The 18998-nt window shown below is 44.8% G+C and overlaps 1 protein-coding gene across 1 annotated transcript; it reads left to right on the forward strand.

Moving 5' to 3' along the window:
• Positions 1-1386: 1386 nt before the first annotated feature.
• LOC129865247 (mitochondrial 10-formyltetrahydrofolate dehydrogenase-like) lies at positions 1387-18150 on the forward strand. The gene is made up of 23 exons (XM_055937868.1): positions 1387-1606; positions 3069-3213; positions 6051-6285; positions 7141-7306; positions 7443-7544; positions 8074-8163; positions 8335-8469; positions 8724-8849; positions 9014-9105; positions 9326-9473; positions 12013-12132; positions 12293-12420; positions 12620-12770; positions 12944-13014; positions 13188-13293; positions 13583-13670; positions 13900-13993; positions 14084-14183; positions 14290-14388; positions 14585-14750; positions 15284-15389; positions 15495-15694; positions 15954-18150. Exons 1-23 carry the CDS (start codon positions 1559-1561, stop codon positions 16007-16009), a joined length of 2772 nt encoding a protein of 923 aa, XP_055793843.1. The 5' UTR covers positions 1387-1558; the 3' UTR covers positions 16010-18150.
• The last annotated feature ends 848 nt before the right edge of the window (positions 18151-18998 follow it).

The raw sequence follows: 18998 nt of genomic DNA on the forward strand, positions 1-18998 counted from the left end.
CTAACATTATTTCCAAAATGGTAATGGGCAGTAGTACACTGTTGTCATGGATACAAACCAGTAATACAGTAAGTATCCCTTTGTGTGGGGGGGGTTCATCCTTGCTTGTGTAACAGTATAACTTTAGTACGTCCCCTCGCCCCGACGCGAACCAGGGACCCTCTGCACACATCAACAACTGACGCCCACGAAGCAGCGTTACCCATCGCTCCACAAAGGCCGCGGCCCTTGCAGAGCAAGGGGCAACCCTACTTAATGTCTCAGAGCAAGTGACGTAACTGATTGAAATGCTACTAGCGCGTACCCGCTAACTAGCTAGCCATTTCACATCCGTTACACTTGCGCATCTCTTCATACTGAAAAGCAACCCTGTTGACCTTGGCATGGGGGAACCTGTGCCAGGCAGTTCCGTGTGGATGGGGGTAGAATGTTTGATCAGAGCTCATTCACTATGGGAGTCACAGCAGCAGGTGTGTTCTCGCTGATATAGCTAGGCAACACAGAGAGTAGGTACTGGTGTGTTCTAACAGTCGAACATTGAACCAACTGAGTCTGCCTACAATGGACAATATAATATACTGTATGTTGAAATGGAGACTTATGATTGATTCTGCTTTACAAACTTGAATCTGAATTACAGAACAAATCACCTTGATACGATTGTCCGCACTCATAAACAATACAAATGCATAATTCCTCATGTTACACAATGTTCACTCAGGAGAGGGCATAACTGTTGAGTGTTTAAAGCACCTTGTTGTGAATGTTTGGGGTTCCTTCCACTACTATCCAGAGAACTGCCCTGCTCTAGTTTTCCATCAGGGAGTTCAGCAGAGGTCAAAGTGTGTTTACACATCGATGGTTTTGCTGAGATGGAAAAGCTGTCCAGACTTTGGGCCTGTAGTGAATGGATGAAATTAAATGAATGACTAAACAATCACAAAGTTACATTAGGTCTGTGATGATACTGATGTGTGTGTGTGTGGTTTTATTATCTTATTATGATCAACATTGAAATAAACTAATACAGATCATTTTGTATAAAATGCACCAATCTAAAATAGTACATAATGGCTGCTATTTATATTTGATCACAATGGAATGACAATGTAATAGTAGCCTACTCGTCATAACCCATTCAAAAGGGGCGCTAGATGAAGGTTACGCGTTTTTTTTTTTTTTTTTTTTTTTTAACATGAATGTCGATCAATGTTGCGTCTTCGTGTCCGGCCGGTTTCGTGGTCTTTTGATAAAATGACATAGATATTCCACTGGTAGCACGCACAATTCATCGCGAAAAGCAATTCTTACTATAACGCCAGTAAGACAGTCAAATGTAAAATACATACGTGCCTCATTGAAGTAGTAGGATTCGTGAGCGCGCACGTAGACAGTACCCCGCGCACACGCCGGTTGTCGGGTATAAGCTGGCTGTGGCTAGCTCGAACCGCTGTCATTGCGAGGCAGGTGTGTGTGTCATCAGGAGCTCGTACACGTCCCCAGACCACGTTGGACTAATTCTGTTGTTTTTTAATTTGTGTTAATTAATACAGCCATCATGTTGTGGACAGCGAACAGAATCATTAGGAAATTCTCTACCAGCTCTGTAAGTAACATTGTTTATGTTGCATCCGCGATCCCCTGTGTCTCCCCCCGCCCTCCCGTTGTCGCTATGGAGAATCCTAATTGCTTGCCAGCTGATTCACACGATGTTGTCATTGTTGTTCTAATGCATTAATATATATCAGGTTAAAATCGAGTCATCTTCATATGTTACAATGAATGAATGACTCGGTCTCAGATCTGTAAATGCCTGGGTGTGCACAGTGCACATTCACAGTAGCCTACAATCTAATCAAAATATGATGCATGCTTGACAGTTCTCTATTTTGATATCTGATATGCAGCATTAGTAAAGATATTACTATAAAGGCGAATTCATATTATGTACTATGTATTTGTATTCTAACAACCATACAAAGAAAGACATGTCTTTGCCAGTTGCCACGTTATGCACGTTGTCTCCATCGCTGCACGAATTACTTCCATTGTACAGTTCGTGGGGAGTTGCATCAGCTGAACGAGAGAGACCACAGACAGCTGAACAGAGCGGCTTAGCAACACACTATCCAGAAATCCACATACACGCAACGAACTGCCTATAATTCGACTGACATGGAAGTTACTTTCAGGATATTAGCAAGGAAAAGGGACTGATACGATATGGTTGTGTAAACAACACCGGCCCCTATCAAACTGCTACTGTAGGTGGTTACAATGTAACGGCAGAAATGTATCTCTTATCATTGCCGTTTTAGCTGGCTGATAGGTAGTCACTCAGTGCTGGAAAACGTTCGCCTACCATGCCTGTCTGGGTGTAAGCGTTCACAGGAGCTGTTTACATTAGGCTATAACAATTGAATAACACATTGTCATAACGTGTATTATGTGGTTATTACGTTGTCTTAACATGTATTACGTTATTACACATGAACAGCTATAGTGTTTACTTTATTCCTAGTCTATTTCGGCATAGGAAACTTGAAACCTTCCATTTTCACATGAACTTCCAGACAGACACACTGATTGGGGTAGCCATTTGAACTTACTTGAGCATTCATTCTAGTTGGAGGAGGGGGGTTGTGCTCTCTGTAGCCAATAGCATTTCAGACCACTCTCTCTACCAGAGGACCAAGATTTATTGCCCATTGGGCCAGTCTGGCTGCCAGAAACTCCTAAAAAAAAACTTGGCAATGGAGAGGGAAGAGTATTGGAGAGGGACAGAGTATAAATGCTTTTCAACGTTACAAAATGACTATGTATACTCAACACGAGGGATGTTAGAAGTGAAACTGAATATTGGTCATGGACATGGGTATGGTCCAATTGAAAGTTGGAGTTTGTCTCCATCAGTATTCGGTCATATTGGTTCAAAGCCTGAGGGATATGGGGACAATATATGTGTTTTGATCTTAAAGCCCACCAGTACGGTATAGGCTATTCTCATGTGTCAGAAAGAGTTTTTACCACTAACTCACATGATCTTTCTTCTCTCCTGCCTCCTCCAGAATTATTACCAAAATAAGCTGAGACTGGCTCTGATTGGTCAGAGCCTGTTTGGACAGGAAGTGTACACCAACCTACGGAAGCAGGGCCATAGGGTGGTGGGTGTGTTCACTGTGCCAGATAGGGATGGCAAGGCAGACCCCCTGGGTAAGTATTGACACACTGGTGATGACTGGAGGGGGAGTCTCTCTTTCTCTCTTCTCCATTATTTCCTTCTCTTCCTCATGCCCTCTTTTTTTGGAGGGGAACACAAGTTATCATGACTCGGTGAATGAATATTGCAGCAAAGCTTTTATGGAAGTGGTATGCTTGCATCCTCACCAGAGCATGGCCACCTCTTTACATTGTTACCATCTGCATGGCCTCAGTCGTGATCCAGTCCGTCCTCTCTGACTCCCACGGTCTAACTGAGTTAGTGGAGTTTGTATAAATGATTACTCCCAGTCACTTTTCTAAATGAGATGTAATGGCTTCAGTGGTTACCCTGATAATCTGAGGCGGAAGCCCCTTTAGCCCTGGGTCTCTCTGGGTCAGGAGACTGACTGTCCCTGTCAGTGAGGGAGGTAGATCCGTGTTGACTCAAAGGCTCCTGTACAAAGACAGGCCTTTATGCCTAGCGTTAGGACTGTGGGCCCATTGCTTTAGTAGGGAGAGGCCCTGGTTTGATATGATGCAAATTATTTTACCCAGCATGCATCAGCTGGGACGGCAAGGGTCCCTGTTCTGTGCTTCTCCCCCTTTCTCTTTGTTCATTCTATCTCTGCTTTGCTCTATCCTCTCTCTCTCTCTCTATATAGAGAGGCTAACTGACTAGATGGGACGATATCCATAGTTTAACGTCACTGCGTCCTTGCTAGGCAAACAAACAACCACACACAGGGGAGATACACACCCCTGACCAAACCCTGTTAGGCTAAATCAGGTAATTGGGACTAACTTCAGTTCAGCCTGACTCTGCAGCAGAAGAGGCTGGTGGGAGAAACTATAGGAGGACAGGCTCATTGTAATGGCTGGAATGGAACGGTATCAAACACAGCAAACATATTGAAACCACGTGTTTAACTCTTCCATTCTAACTATTACAATGAGCCCGTCCTCCTATAGCTTATCCTACCAGCCTCCTCTGCTCTGCAGTGAGGTTATACAGCGACGCACTGTGTTCTTGGCACAGGATTGAGAGATTTTTGCCGTTTGGCTAGGGAAACAGACCTCTGTGTTATTACGATTTTTTGGGCATCCCTGTAAAAATAACATTCCCGTTGAGTTGATCTGGCAGAGGACCTCTGGTCCAGAGACCTGTCAGGGCCTGAATTGCTGGACACAGGTACTGTAAAGAAAACCTTGTTACACAATATGGTCAAACATTTAAGTAAAACATTGTTTCACATTTGATTTGCCTGTTATTAGCCTGAGGCAAAGTATTTACCGAGCAGATGGTTTGATTGTGGGTGTTTTTTGCAGTGTAATGATGATGTAATGTCACATGAAAAGTTGCATGCACAGTTCGTCATCAGAAACCTCTTTGTTTACCTAGCAGTGGATATGATCCCATGCAACTTCAGCTTGTACAAGTTAACAAGCAAGCTAGCAAGTCAAGGTTAAATATGAACAATAGAGTTAGATAAAGCCAGAAGAATAATATACTTGTTGAAAATAGCTATAGCAACCAGTCCTGTGTGTTTTCATGGTCATCACTCACTCGCTTTTAAGTTTGTCAAGGTCCCGACATCAGCTTTAGCTATGCTGCTACAGAGCTTTTTGATGTCAGGATGCCCGCGCATCACTCGAACCTAGCGTTGAATGGTAAATCGAAAATGGCACTATTAGCCTAACCGTCTGTGAGTCAAACAGCCTCTAACACTTCACTTATTGCCATGGCATAAACCATGGCCTTCTTATAAAGCATTACTACGAGGCTACTACCATGCTTAGCACCCAGATTAGCATAGCTGGCTGGATGAGGCCAACAGCTCCATGTGGCCTTTACCACACACACACACACACACACACACCGGTGCACGCACTCACTCTGAGACGGACCGTGTGCCCCTAGGCCAGCCCCCTGTCCTGTCCCACCCCTCCCATCAGCGTGTGTGTGTAATTTAATTTGTGTGGAGCAGGTGGGGCCAAAGTGTGGGTTTCATGTAACCATAACCCTAGTAGGGGTAGTAGAGCAGGCTGTGCCCTGGAACTGGTTGGAACTGGGGAAGACCGGAACCCCCACGCACACCAGAGTTGGTGTCAATTCGGAATTTAATTCAATTTAAACAGTGAATTGGAATTGAATTTGAATTGGGCACAGGAAGCAGAATTTGATTTGAATTTAATTCAAAGCAACTCAACTGAGACATGAAACATGAAAGTCTCATTCATATGAGAAGTCTTTTATCAACAGGATATGCTACTTATTAATGCAAAGAATTCACATACCATTTCAAATATTAGTTTGATTACAAATTTTTGTTGTTGTAATATTTAAAAACACTAAGGGAATTATGAATTATTATAGACAACCCACAACATGATCTTAGAATTTGTCCAGACCACTAATTATTTGAAATTGTTGAGAATGAGTTTAAAAAGGAAATGTTTCAACCTTATGGTACTGGTAACCAACCATGCATGATATCAAAATAAACATTACTATGGTAATGTGTAGAGTAAATAATCCATTTGAATTTCATTTAATTAAATTCTACTTCCTTTCATTCAAATTTGATTCAAATTCTGCTTCATGTTGGGTGTGGCCAATTCAAATTCAAGAATTTAATTGAAATGAAAGAGCAATTCGCAACTCAATTCAGAATGAACCCTGACGCACACCCAGCTCACACAGATAACGGTCACACAGATAAACTGAGATACACAGTCACATACTGTATACTGTACAAAAGTAAAAACTCGTTTTTAAATTAAGAAAGAAAATATAGAAATGTTCTGTCTACAATTCCCCCCCCCTCCCCCCAACCTTTCTCTCCCCCCAGCGGTAGTGGCGGAGAAGGACGGGACGCCGGTCTTTAAGTTCCCGCGGTGGCGTGTCAAAGGGAAGCCCATCCCGGAAGTAGTGGAGGCCTACAAGGCGGTGGGGGCGGAACTCAACGTCATGCCCTTCTGCTCCCAGTTCATCCCCATGAACGTGATCGACCACCCGGCCCACGGTTCCATCATCTACCATCCCTCCATCCTGCCCCTGCACCGCGGGGCCTCCGCCATCAACTGGTGAGGGAGGGAGGGGAGAAAGAAAGGGTTAAGATAGTGTGAGGATTAAGGTTTATAGGCGTGTGGGGTAGGGTGTGTGTGGTGAATGGAGACGGTCAAGTGCAGAGGCACACGTGGTCATTTCAGCTGTTGTCAATACGTAGCCACGACCAGTGTAAAGTCTTTAGTGTGTGCCTTGCCCATATAGTTAAACACCTGCTGGAGAGCTGAGCAGGAGTGAGAGGTGCTATCTAACTGGTCTGGTTTGGGGATGAACTTTTTGTAATGTGTTTGGCTGAGTACGGTTTGCCTTATCTTTTTCCTACCCTTATCTATTCTCGGTTCCTGTTATCTGTGTTCGGGGCGTGTGTGTGTGTGTGTCTATGGCCGTCTCTGTGTGTGAACAGCTATGTGGATTTAGCCTATATTTGACACTGATCTGTGTCTGACTTGGCTCTTTAACCTACATGTGAGTGGGCTCTATGGAAAAGTCTGGCTTTCTCTCGCTCTGTACTACAGGTGTAGAATCTTAATTTGATCACTCTTTTGTTGCTGAGAATTTTCCTGCTCTGCAGGAAATGCAGATGAGCTTCGTGATTGACATAAATTCACTGAAAACCGTGACCGTGTGTGTGTGCGAAAACACACAGATGGTTATATTAACATTATTGCACTTTTCATGTAGCCTACTCTTTTCCAGCTAATAGCTTTGTCACGTTTTAGTTCCTGGTTGTATGCATGACCTGATTCCATGAGTGGCCTGCTCCATATGGTTCCATGTATGACCCTGTTTCTGGGTACATCCCTGTTTCTATGAATGACCGTGGTTCTATGCTTGACGTTGGTTCTGTGTCTGACCTGGTCCTGTGTCCTCAGGACTCTGATCCAGGGGGATAAGAAGGCTGGGTTCTCCATCTTCTGGGCTGATGACGGTCTGGACACCGGTGCCATCCTGCTCCAGAGAGAGTGTCCTGTGGAACCCAACGACACGGTGGACTCCCTCTACAATCGCTTCCTCTTTCCAGAGGGCATCAAGGCCATGGTAACCGTAGCAACACACCACCATCTCCATCTGTCCATCCTCCGATCACAATCAGGATAAAACATATCACAGTCCCACTGCTGTAACACGTAACACACTGACATTGCTTGGGGGCTGGTGTATTCCTGTGGTGCAGGTGGAGTCAGTGCAGCTGATCGCTGATGGGAAGGCCCCACGCGTCCCCCAGACAGAGGAGGGGGCCAGCTACGAGGGTATCCAGAAGAAGTCCAACTCCAAGGTGAGATACTGAATGTGGGTGTGTGAAACGGGGTCACCTGGTTAAGGCTGTTTGTAGGGAATGAAGGATACTAAGTCAAATATCATGTTGGGAAATAAACATTCAAATAATGTCCTGTCACTTTTCTGCTCAAATTACTATGGCAGTTTGATGTTGCTCAATTTGTAGCCATTTAATTCCACAATACGTCCATTCATTACTCAGTTTGGAAAAGTCCTGTTTAGTGAGGGGGTGATGTACTAGGGCCAGTAATGGGATGAGGGGTTGTAGAAGGAGGGGTTGTAGAAGGAGGGGGGTAGGGTTTGAGGGGTTTTAGGGGGTGGGGAGTGTTAACTTACTAGAGCCTATAGCACTGGCCAACATTCTTAAGGTCGAGGAGGGAGTGAGGGGTTATTTTTAAGGTCCCTCTTCTAAGTGTTGCATAATAGGCAGCCAACTGTTTGGCCTCCCCCTGGTTCCTAGAAACCAAGGAAAGAAGTGTCTGAAAAGGACGATTTTCTTCCTCACCCATCTTCTGTCTGTCCTCAAGGTCAACCTAGCCCAGCCGGCAGAGGCTATCCACAACTGGATCCGTGGCCACGACAAAGTCCCCGGAGCGTGGGCAGTCATTGATGGTCAGGTGCGTTCCCAAAAACACACACTTGCACACTTGCACACACACTTACATTTACAGTGTATGTATGAACTGTACGTAGTGTCTAATGTTCTGTTTCTTTATTACTGTGTGTGTGTGTGTCTGTCTGTCTCATTGGCAGTATGTCAATCGAACCCATGTCCTCTCTCTCCTTAGACTGTGACTCTGTACGGGTCGTCCATGCTGGGAGAGTCGGTGCCAGCCGGTCAGCCCCTGGAGATAGAGGGAGCGTCCCAGCCTGGTGTCGTCACCAAGAACGGGCTGGTTCTGTACGGGTCAGATAGCAAAGCGGTGAGCCACAGAAAATGAGATCAATGAGAAATGAATAGGGAAATGTACAGGCAAGTGTCTAGTGTCAACCCTGTTAACTGTATTACCTGTGCTGTAACAGAGCACTATATCTATAAACCTCTGATGGCTTCTAATGTTTATTTTGTGAATGATTTTTCCAGTTTAGTCATTAAGACATAGCTCAGGCCTAACTATGTGTTGCCTCTCCTCCTTCTCCCTCTCCTCACCCTCTTCCTCCTCTGGTTCCTCCACAGCTGATGGTGAAGAACCTGCAGTTTGAGGATGGGAAGATGATCTCTGCTGCTAAGTACTTCTCTTCAGGAGACACCGCCAGCGTGGAGCTGACTGATGACGAGAAGAAGATGGCAGAGGAGATACGAGTACGTTTCTCATTGTATCTCTGAAGGCTTCCACGTAGCCATGTGTGACAGTTTGACACTACTACAACAGAATCTGTTACTTAGTATACCACCATGTTGTACACGCATGATTCAGATAGAAGCTGTTCAGTTAGCGCCACTGATTCAGTGTGTTGTCGCTCCAGGACATCTGGAAAGGCATTCTGAGCAACGTTGCTGCCATCGAGGAAACCACAGACTTCTTCAAGTCAGGAGCTGCTTCTATGGACGTGGTCAGGTGAGTGTATGCTTTCACTGGCATTGACCTGGTTTAACCCTTCATTTCCCTCACTTGATCTAGAGTTTATTTGTTATGTATTTTATTAGCAGTGATCGGCTTTTAATCATCATGGTGACTTTTGTGACTCTAGTTGGCCCCATTTTACCTGAGTGACATATTCTCCTATGACCTGACATAACTTCACTATGACCCCGCTATAACCCCATCTTCTCCCCAGGCTAGTGGAGGAGATCAAGCAGAAGTGTGTAGGGTTGCAGCTGCAGAATGAGGACGTGTACATGGCCACCACCTTCCAGGACTTCATCCAGATGTTTGTGAGAAGGCTGAGGGGAGAGGACCAGGAGGAGGAGATGGTCATCGACTATGTGAGTCAGACAAACAACTGTCATCCCAGATCAGTTTGTGCTGTCTTGCCAACTCCTATGGTCAGTTGTGCAACAATGATCTTAGGAGTTGGCAAGACACCACAATTAATGACCAAAGGATTTGGCAAGACAGTACAAACTGATCTGAGACCAGGCTAGTCATACAGAGCACAGATGGCACTGAAGAACATAGCTAACGTTTTACATTCTCCCAACCAATTGTGCTATTTTGTTAGTTTTTTTGCGTTTTGTGTAACTTATTTTTTAACTTATTGTGTACATAAGTTAAAAGTTACCGTCCCTTATGACCGAAAATAACTTCTGGACATCAGAACTGAGATTACTCACAGAGGACTGTAAGAAACTTTTTCCTTTAACGAGCCCGAGAGAAGAATATCCTGCTTTCACTGAAACAGGCCCAGATCCACGCCTTTTGCGTGAAGAAAAGACAAAGGAAAAGGGGACGCAGATCGGGCAGCCTTCTGAGAATCCGTAGGTGAGAGAGAAACTCCCACTGCCATCCGTTCTTCTTGCTAACGTGCAATCATTGGAAAATAAAATGTATGACATACGATTAAGATTATCCTACCTAAATGCCTTTTATGCTCGTTTCGAGGCAAGCAACACTGAAAAATGCACGAGAGCACCAGCTGTTCTGGATGACTGTGATAACGCTCTCGGTAGCCAATGTGAACAAAACCTTTAAACAGGTCAACATTCACAAAGCCGCGGGGCCAGATGGATTACCAGGACGTGAACTCAAAGCATGCGTGGACCAACTGGCAAGTGTCTTCACTGACATTTCCAACCTCTCCCTGACCGAGTCTGTAATACCTACCCGTTTCAAACAGACCACCATAGTCCCTGTGCCCAAGGAAGCAAAGGTAACCTGACTAAATGATTACCGCCCCGTGGCACTCACGTCGGTAGCCATGAAGTGCTTTGAAAGGCTGGTCATGGCTCACATCAACAGCATCCTCCCGGACACCCTAGACCCACTCCAATTCGCATACTGCCCCAACAGATCCACAGATGACGCAATCTCAATCACACTCCACACTTCCCTTTCTCACTTGGACAAAAGGAACACCTATGTGAGAATGCTGTTCATTGACTACAGCTCAGCCTACAGCTCAGCCAACACCATAGTGCCCACGAAGCTTATCACTAAGCTAAGAACTCTGGGTCTAAACACCTCCCTCTGCAACTGGATCCTGGTGGTAAGGGTAGGCAACAACAGATCTTCCACACTGATCCTTAACACTGGGGGCCCTCAGGTGTGTACTTAGTCCCCTCCTGTATTCCTTGTTCACCCACGACTGCGTGGCCAAACACGACTCCAACACCATCATTAAGTTTGCTGACGACACAACAGTGGTAGGCCTGATCACAGACAATGATGAGACGGCCTATAGGGAGGAGGTCAGAGAACTGGCAGTGTGGTGCCAGGACAACAACCTCTCCCTCAATGTGAGCAAGACAAAGGAGCTGATCGTGGACTACAGGAAAAGGCGTGCAGAACAGGCCCCCATTAACATCGATGGCGCTGTAGTGGAGCGGGTTGACAGTTTCTAGTTCCTTGGTGTTCACATTACCAACAATCTATCATGGTCCAAACATACTAAGACAGACGTGAAGAGGGCACAACAACACATAGTCCCCCTAATGAGACTGAAAAGATTTGGCATGGGTCCCCAGATCCTCAAAGTCCTACAGCTGCACCATCGAGAGCATCCTGACCGGTTGCATCACCGCCTGGTATGGCAACTGCTCGGCATCTGACCGTAAGGAGCAACAGAGGGTAGTGCGAACGGCCCAGTACATCACTGGGGCCAAGCTCCCTGCCATCCAGAACCTATACAATAGGCGGTGTCAGAGGAAAGCCCATAAAATTGTCAGAGACTCCAGTCACCCAAGTTATAGACTGTTCTCTCCGCTACCACGTGGCAAGCGGTACCGGAGAACCAAGTCTAGGACCAAAAGGCTCCTCAACAGCTTCTACCCCCAAGCCATAAGACTGCTGAACAAGACTGCTGAACAGCTTCTAAGACTGCTGAACAGTTTCTACCCTCCACCCCCCTCCCTTTTGTACACTGCTGCTACTCGCTGTTTATTATCTATGTATCGTCACTTCACCCCTACCTACATGTACAAATTACCTCAACTAACCTGTACCCCCGCACACTGACTCGGTACCGGTGCCTCCTGTATATAGCCTCGTTATTGTTATTCTTATTGTGTTACTTGGTAAATATTTTTCTTCTTTTCTTGAACTGTACTGTTGGTTTGTAAGGGCTTGTAAGTAAGCATTTTACGGTAAAGTCTACACTTGTTGTATTCAGCGCATGTGACAAATAAAGTTTGATTTGAGATGGTGTTACTATTGATGATGATGAGAAACACTGTTTCCCACTCACTTTCCACTTGTATTGTCAAGTGTTTGTATGACACACATATGCACGTATTTATAAGACACTGCTGGATCTGTAATTTGTCTTTGACGTGTAATGTTATGCCACTGTCATGGTTTGGTTCCCAGGCTACTAAAGACGTCAACAACATGACGGTGAAGATGCCTTGGCAGTGTTTCATCAATGGCAAGTTTGAGGACGCAGAGAACGGCAAGACCGCCGATACCATCAACCCTGCCGATGGCTCTGTGAGTTAGTAATGCTAAACAGATACGCCTGAACACACACGCACATCCTACTATTACTCATCTATCATACTTAGATATACACTCTCACATACACACTGACATACATACTCGTGGACATTATTGTATTGAGAGGTCATTAAATGTTAACCCTTTTCCGTAGGTGATCTGTAAGGTAGCCTACGCGTCAGTGGGAGATGTGGACCGGGCAGTAGCAGCAGCCAAAGAGGCCTTTGAGGTTGGCCCCTGGGGCAGGATGAACCCTAGAGATCGTGGCACCCTGCTGTACAAGTGAGCACCAAGCCTACAGCGCCTCCTAGAGGCCTGGTGGAGATCTGCCTCGACTCATTATGGAGTATAGTTACTATCAGGGAACTTGTTTAAATAGTGCAGATTTATATCCATTTATACAACAATAATATATTTTGAGGACAAAGACTGCCAGTGAACCCGACCTCCATCTCTCTTGTTGACCTCCCCACCCTACCAGGCTGGCTGACCTTATGGAGGAGCACCAGGAGGAGTTGGCCACCATAGAGTCCATAGACTCTGGAGCTGTCTACACCCTGGCCCTGAAGACCCACGTAGGCATGTCCATCCAGACCTTCCGCTACTTCGCCGGCTGGTGCGACAAGATCCAGGTACAGTTTCACCTGCATGGGCCAGATATGTGAAATATAAAGATGTTTTGTATGATGAAAACTTATTTTTCATTCACATGTCCCTGTTTGCCAAATCCTGACCTAGTTGTCTCAATCTTTTTCAGTAATCTAGTAGTCTAAGGATATCTTCTATTATATCCTGTCTGCTACAGGGCAAGACGATACCCATCAACCAGGCCAGGCCCAATCGCAATCTGACCTTCACCAAGAAGGAACCTCTGGGGTAAGGGGTCAGAGTTCACATGTGATTACAACTCTACTAGGAAATATCAATATGCATTTCGATATGAACATGATTCATGAATAGTGGTTTGAGTATTGGTTGTAGTAACCACTACTTTTGGCTGACCTGTGGCACCTGCTCACGGTGAGTGTTGTGTGTTTCCTGGGTGCCAGTGTGTGCGCCATCGTCATTCCCTGGAACTACCCACTCATGATGCTGGCATGGAAGAGTGCCGCTTGCCTCGCAGCTGGAAACACACTGGTCCTGAAACCTGCACAGGTGAGAAAACATACACCTGCATACGTTACAACAGATTCAGCCGTAGATGTTATACCAGCAGGTGAACAACTTATGTAACACAGCAGTCACACACGACCCTACCTGTCACGCACAACTGCACCTAACGTAACCTCTCTCTGCAGGCCGACGTGTTAAAATAGCCTCTCTAGCACTGCACATTGCTGAACCACATATGTGAATATCAGATGTCATTTGATTCACTTGAAGAGTTTCCCCGTGTCCACATCAAGGGAACATGTTTCACTCGCTCTCTGCTCTCGTCCAAAAGGTTACTCCTCTGTCAGCCCTGAAGTTTGCTGAGCTGACTGTGAAGGCTGGCATTCCCAAGGGAGTCATCAACATCGTTCCTGGCTCAGGTAACAGGACACAAGGGAGCAAGAGCTTGTGGGAAGGGAGAGGTCCTCCAGGAGATCTGTGAGATCTTATTAGATAAGGTTTTTGATTCTAATCTTTATTTTTCTGTTTCTCTCACGCCATCTCCCCATCTACCACCCTCTCTCCCTCATCTCTACTACCCTTTCTCCCCCTGCCACCCTCTCACCCCTTTCTCTCTCTCTACCTCCCTATCCCCCATCTCTCTAATAGGTGGGATGGTGGGACAGCGCTTGTCTGACCACCCTGACATCCGTAAACTGGGCTTCACAGGCTCCACCCCTATCGGCAAACAGATCATGAAAAGGTACAGTAGGGGGCTGGGACCCCAGTTATTCCTGATATGCTGATATTGGACTACTTCCTGCTCAGGCTCACGTGTCATTTCCTGTTGCAGCTGTGCGCTGAGTAACCTGAAGAAGGTTTCTCTGGAGCTAGGAGGGAAGTCTCCACTCATCATCTTCAGCGACTGTGACATGGACAAGGCTGTGCGCATGGTGAGAGAGGGAGGGAAAGAAAAGAGAGAGTAACTAAAACAGAAGGAAAAGAGAACCTGCTCTTATTTTCGTCATATTCCCTTCCCCTCCATCTCCCTTTCTGCAGGGTATGAGTTCTGTGTTCTTTAACAAAGGAGAGAACTGCATCGCTGCTGGACGCCTGTTCGTGGAGGAGTCCATACATGACGAGTACATCAGGAGAGTGGTGAGTATCCTGAACCCTCCCACAAGAGTCCAAAACGCACAATACACTTCTCCTCTTCCTTCCCTTCCTCCGTTTCCTTCACCCCACAACAACTGAGTCTCCGTGTAGCGTAGCTCAAGGGTCTCTCAAGATCCTTTTCCTCATCATAGCCTTTGCATTCCTCTTCCTCCGTCTCCCCTCCTCTTCACCCCATCAGTTGGAGGAGATAAAGAAGATGAAAGTGGGTGATCCTCTGGACCGCTCCACGGACCACGGGCCCCAGAACCACAAGGCCCACATGGAAAAGCTGGTGGAGTACTGTGAGGTGGGCATGAAGGAGGGCGCCACGCTGGTGTACGGGGGCAAACAGGTGGACAGGCCAGGTAAACACTTTTGAAGCAGTGTCTTTTCAATACTATAGGCCCCTCTTAGTATCACAGTATGCACTCCTACCAAAGTAGCTACAGTAGAATAACCTGCGTTTAAAATCAAAAATCAAGTTGTTTTAGTCGCATACACATACAGTATTTAGCTGATGTTATTGCAGGTGTAGCGAATTGCTTGTGTTCCTAGCTCCAACAGTGCAGTATTATCTTACAGTTCACAACAATACAAACTAATCTAAAAGTAAAATAATGGAATTAAGGAATATAGAAATATTAGCATTGTCAGAGTATATAGGTGTATATATATGATGGGATATATAGACATTATGGACAGTATGTGGATAGAATATGTAGTATATCTGAAGAATACGTAGGATATAATAGTATATGTACCGCAATAGTTGGTAACACAAGACTGGTTAGTGAATACTGATGGTACAGTACAACACAATTGGAGGCCACTGTAATGCAACGTTTCAGCCAACCACCATCATCATTGCTAACTACACTATGATGTGGTTTCTCTCCAGGGTTCTTCATGGAGCCCACACTGTTCACAGACGTGGAGGATCACATGTTCATCGCCAAAGAGGAGTCCTTTGGCCCCATCATGGTGGTGTCCAAGTTCAAAGACGGGTACGTCTCCTCAGTCTTCTAAAGAGAGAACCTTTCCTCATCACAGACCCAAGTAATAGAGCTGTGTGTGGTTCCCAACATCCCTTTTCTCCTTTTGACCTGCAGTGACATAGATGGCGTGCTAAACAGAGCCAACGACACCGAGTTCGGCCTGGCGTCCGGCGTGTTCACGCGCGACATCAACAAGGCCATGTACGTGAGCGAGAGGCTGGACGCCGGGACCGTGTTCGTCAACACTTACAACAAGACCGACGTGGCATCGCCGTTCGGCGGTTTCAAACAGTCCGGCTTCGGCAAAGACCTTGGTGAGTCTGGGGTTAATCATGTAATCATTAGGCAAGGGGTTTCATGTTAGATACTGTCATATTGGAATGTGGTTCATATTGTATACTGATTTTTAGTTGGTGGTCTGTGATAAACAATGGAAAATACATGGAAATCTATTTATCTTTTTCTTGAAACATAGTCCAGAGTTCAAAGAAAATGAGCCTAGAAGCTTTGTTGCGAGCCCAACATGCTTGATTTGAGTTTGACCGATTAACTGTGCTTCGGTTCTGTCGGCAGGAGAGGATGCTCTTAACGAATACCTCAGGACCAAAGCAGTGACTGTGGAGTACTAAGGGAGCCTAATAAACTGTAACAACGACTGATCAATCAATCCACCTGATCACGACTCACCAGTCTCGATCAGGAGTCCAGCTCCGCTTTCCTAACAGCAGGTGTGTGTGAGAGAGGAGACCTTTGATGTGTAGCCTACCCTCTGCCACGACCTCGTCTCAAGGTGCCAACAGTTTTGAGCATTCTGTTCGGGAACTTGCATTACGGACACATCATGGACACAGGCGGTTTTCCCCAAAGTTACAAAAGGAAAATGGCACGTATCAAACGCAGAGGTGGATTTCAGTATTCCAGAGCCAAGGTGGATTCGTCTGGATCAACACCCCTTCACTTTGAGTTTAAGGTTTCGGTTCCTCCGCTCATCATGAAAGAACGTTTTGCTTTTCAAAAGCCGAGCGCTTCAGGCAATCTCCTCCTGCTCTGTCAGTCACACATTTTTTGCAACATTTCATTTTAGCTCAAGCATGCAGGTTCAAATTCGTATGTCAAATTCGTATGCTCAGCGATGTTAGGTGCCACACTTCTGCTGAAGATATCCACGACTCCCTTAGTTAAAATGTTATTTGTAAATATTTTATAACAAAAGAAAACACACAGAATAATTTGATATTTTTTTGACATTGTATTTCTGTCAGAAAAGGAGCACTGTAGGTTACAACACTAGATTATGCATTTTTAAAGCACACCAACCTACCTGCCCGTTTTGGTAAAAAGAACTGAGGGATGGGGCTGAAGAAATGTAACTACTCTCAAATGTATAGACAGAGCTATGGATGCAAGGACTGACCTTCCATGACATCAACATTATAGTTATAACCATGTTTTGTTCACAAAAGATGAAGTAGAAAAGGCTTATATTTGGGGTTGTGATGGGGTACGACAGTTGAACTAAGCTCATTAAGCATCTCTAAGGTATATTCAAGAATCAATGAGTACATATCAATTTATAAGTCCAAAAATAATGTAGAAACTGCAGATTGTTTTTAGTAAATAATATATATATTAATTTAAATAGAATATTAAATAAACTACCTTTGAAAGACTAGTGTTGATATACGAATACAACGGCTAACACTAAGAAAGTATACGTTCAAGAATATATTTTCATCGTATGTGCCATTTTCAATTAGCATTTTGAAAACTACAGGGAAATCTGGTCTCTGTGGCGATGTGAGACACTATTCTCCTCCGAACTTTGTGCAAAAACCAGCCCCGGTACATACAGTATTGTTTGTCTTCCAACATATACCACCGTTCAAAAGTTTGGGGTCACTTAGAAATGTGCTTGTTTTTGAAAGAAAAGCACATTTGTTGTCCATTAAAATAACATCAAATTGATCAGAAATACAGTGTAGACATTGTTAATGTTACAAATGACTATTGTAGCTGGAAACTGCAGATTTTTTAATGGAATATCTACATAGGCGTACAGAGGCCCATTATCAGCAACCATTATCAGTGTTAGCTAATCCAAGTTTACCATTTTAAAAGGCTAATTGATCATTAGAAAAACCTTTTGCAATTTTGTTAGCACAGCTGAAAACTGTTGTGCTGATTAAAGCAACAATAAAACTGGCCTTCTTTAGTTGAGTAGTTGAGTATCTGGAGCATCAGCATTTGTGGTTTCCTTCTAGGCAGAGTTGCAAAGAAAAAGCCATATCTCAGACTGGCCAATGAAAAGAAAAGATTAAGATGGGCAAAAGAACACAGACACTGGACAGATGAACTCTGCATAGAAGGCCAGCATCCCAGAGTTCACCCCATTTAAACACGAGCGTTTGTGTATGCTGTGTCATTCACAACCACACAACAACCTTGGATTTCATACACTTATGAAATACAGTACACGGCTTCAGTACTTTTTGTTTCAGGAAAAAAATGATCTGGGAAAGACTTCACAGCTCACAAACCTTGTGACCAACCGTAACATAATGCTGGGACTAGGACTATTCATAAAACAAAGCAGACAGATAATAAAGCATTTGGTGTTGAAGATGAGAAATTCAGACAAACAGTTCTGCTTAAATAATTCAAATGTAGCCTTGATTATCTATGCTAGTGATAAATCGTTTTTAAAAAATGTACACAAACAATATGAAAATGGTCTATTGAAAATGGATTGAATACAGATAGGTTAAATGTCTTCTTTCTCTGCCATCAATGAACCATCAAGCCACTATGAGCGTCAACCTTACAAGTACCCTATGGTCATCAGATAAACAGGAAATGATGTAAGGCACATTCTTACTGCACATGCATGAGAAGGAACTCAATGCTTAGTCCCCATCTCATTATGGCTCAAATAGCACTGAAACACTTGTTGACACATGATATTTGGCCCTTATAGTACAGACACCCTCCTATGTAGACACCAGTGTCCCCTTTATCCCTCACTGCAGCAGGTCTCAATCCACTGTTAATCCATTAGCCCTCCAGGACCATCTCCTCACCTTCCTAAGGTAAGTTTTTATTCTTTCACTCATAATGGTTATGAAAAGGGCTTGGAGAAGGAGAACTGATCCCACGTCAGTTGATTAGTATTACCAACGCATGTCAATATTCCACACTGCAACTGTCCCAGTAGTCTCTTTAGAGGCCTATACCGGCCTAATCCACTTGTTTCTCCAGGACTTGGATATGAACCTTCTTTTTCTGCCTCTGGTAGTTGCCAGGCAGTTTGAGGTTCTCCTCTGTGAGCGCGCTCCTCCTCAGATTCTGAGTTGGCGTCGTTGTCCTATGAAGTCTCTTTGTCTGAGTCGCTGTCTGAACTACTGAGCTCCACCAGCGACACACCCTGATAGAGAGACAAGGGAATCAATGTCATCAACGACATAACACAATTTATCCCATCAACATAATGGGCTCATTTGAATGGTAAGCCGAAAGTCAGACACTAATGTGGTTTTCCAACAGCAAGGCTGTGCTCCCATTTTTTCGCTGAGTTTTTCTTTATGTCAAAATAAACATCTCCAACCCACATATCACACTCAC

Source organism: Salvelinus fontinalis, chromosome 11 (genome assembly GCF_029448725.1).
Source record: "Salvelinus fontinalis isolate EN_2023a chromosome 11, ASM2944872v1, whole genome shotgun sequence".
Lineage (NCBI taxonomy): Eukaryota > Metazoa > Chordata > Actinopteri > Salmoniformes > Salmonidae > Salvelinus > Salvelinus fontinalis.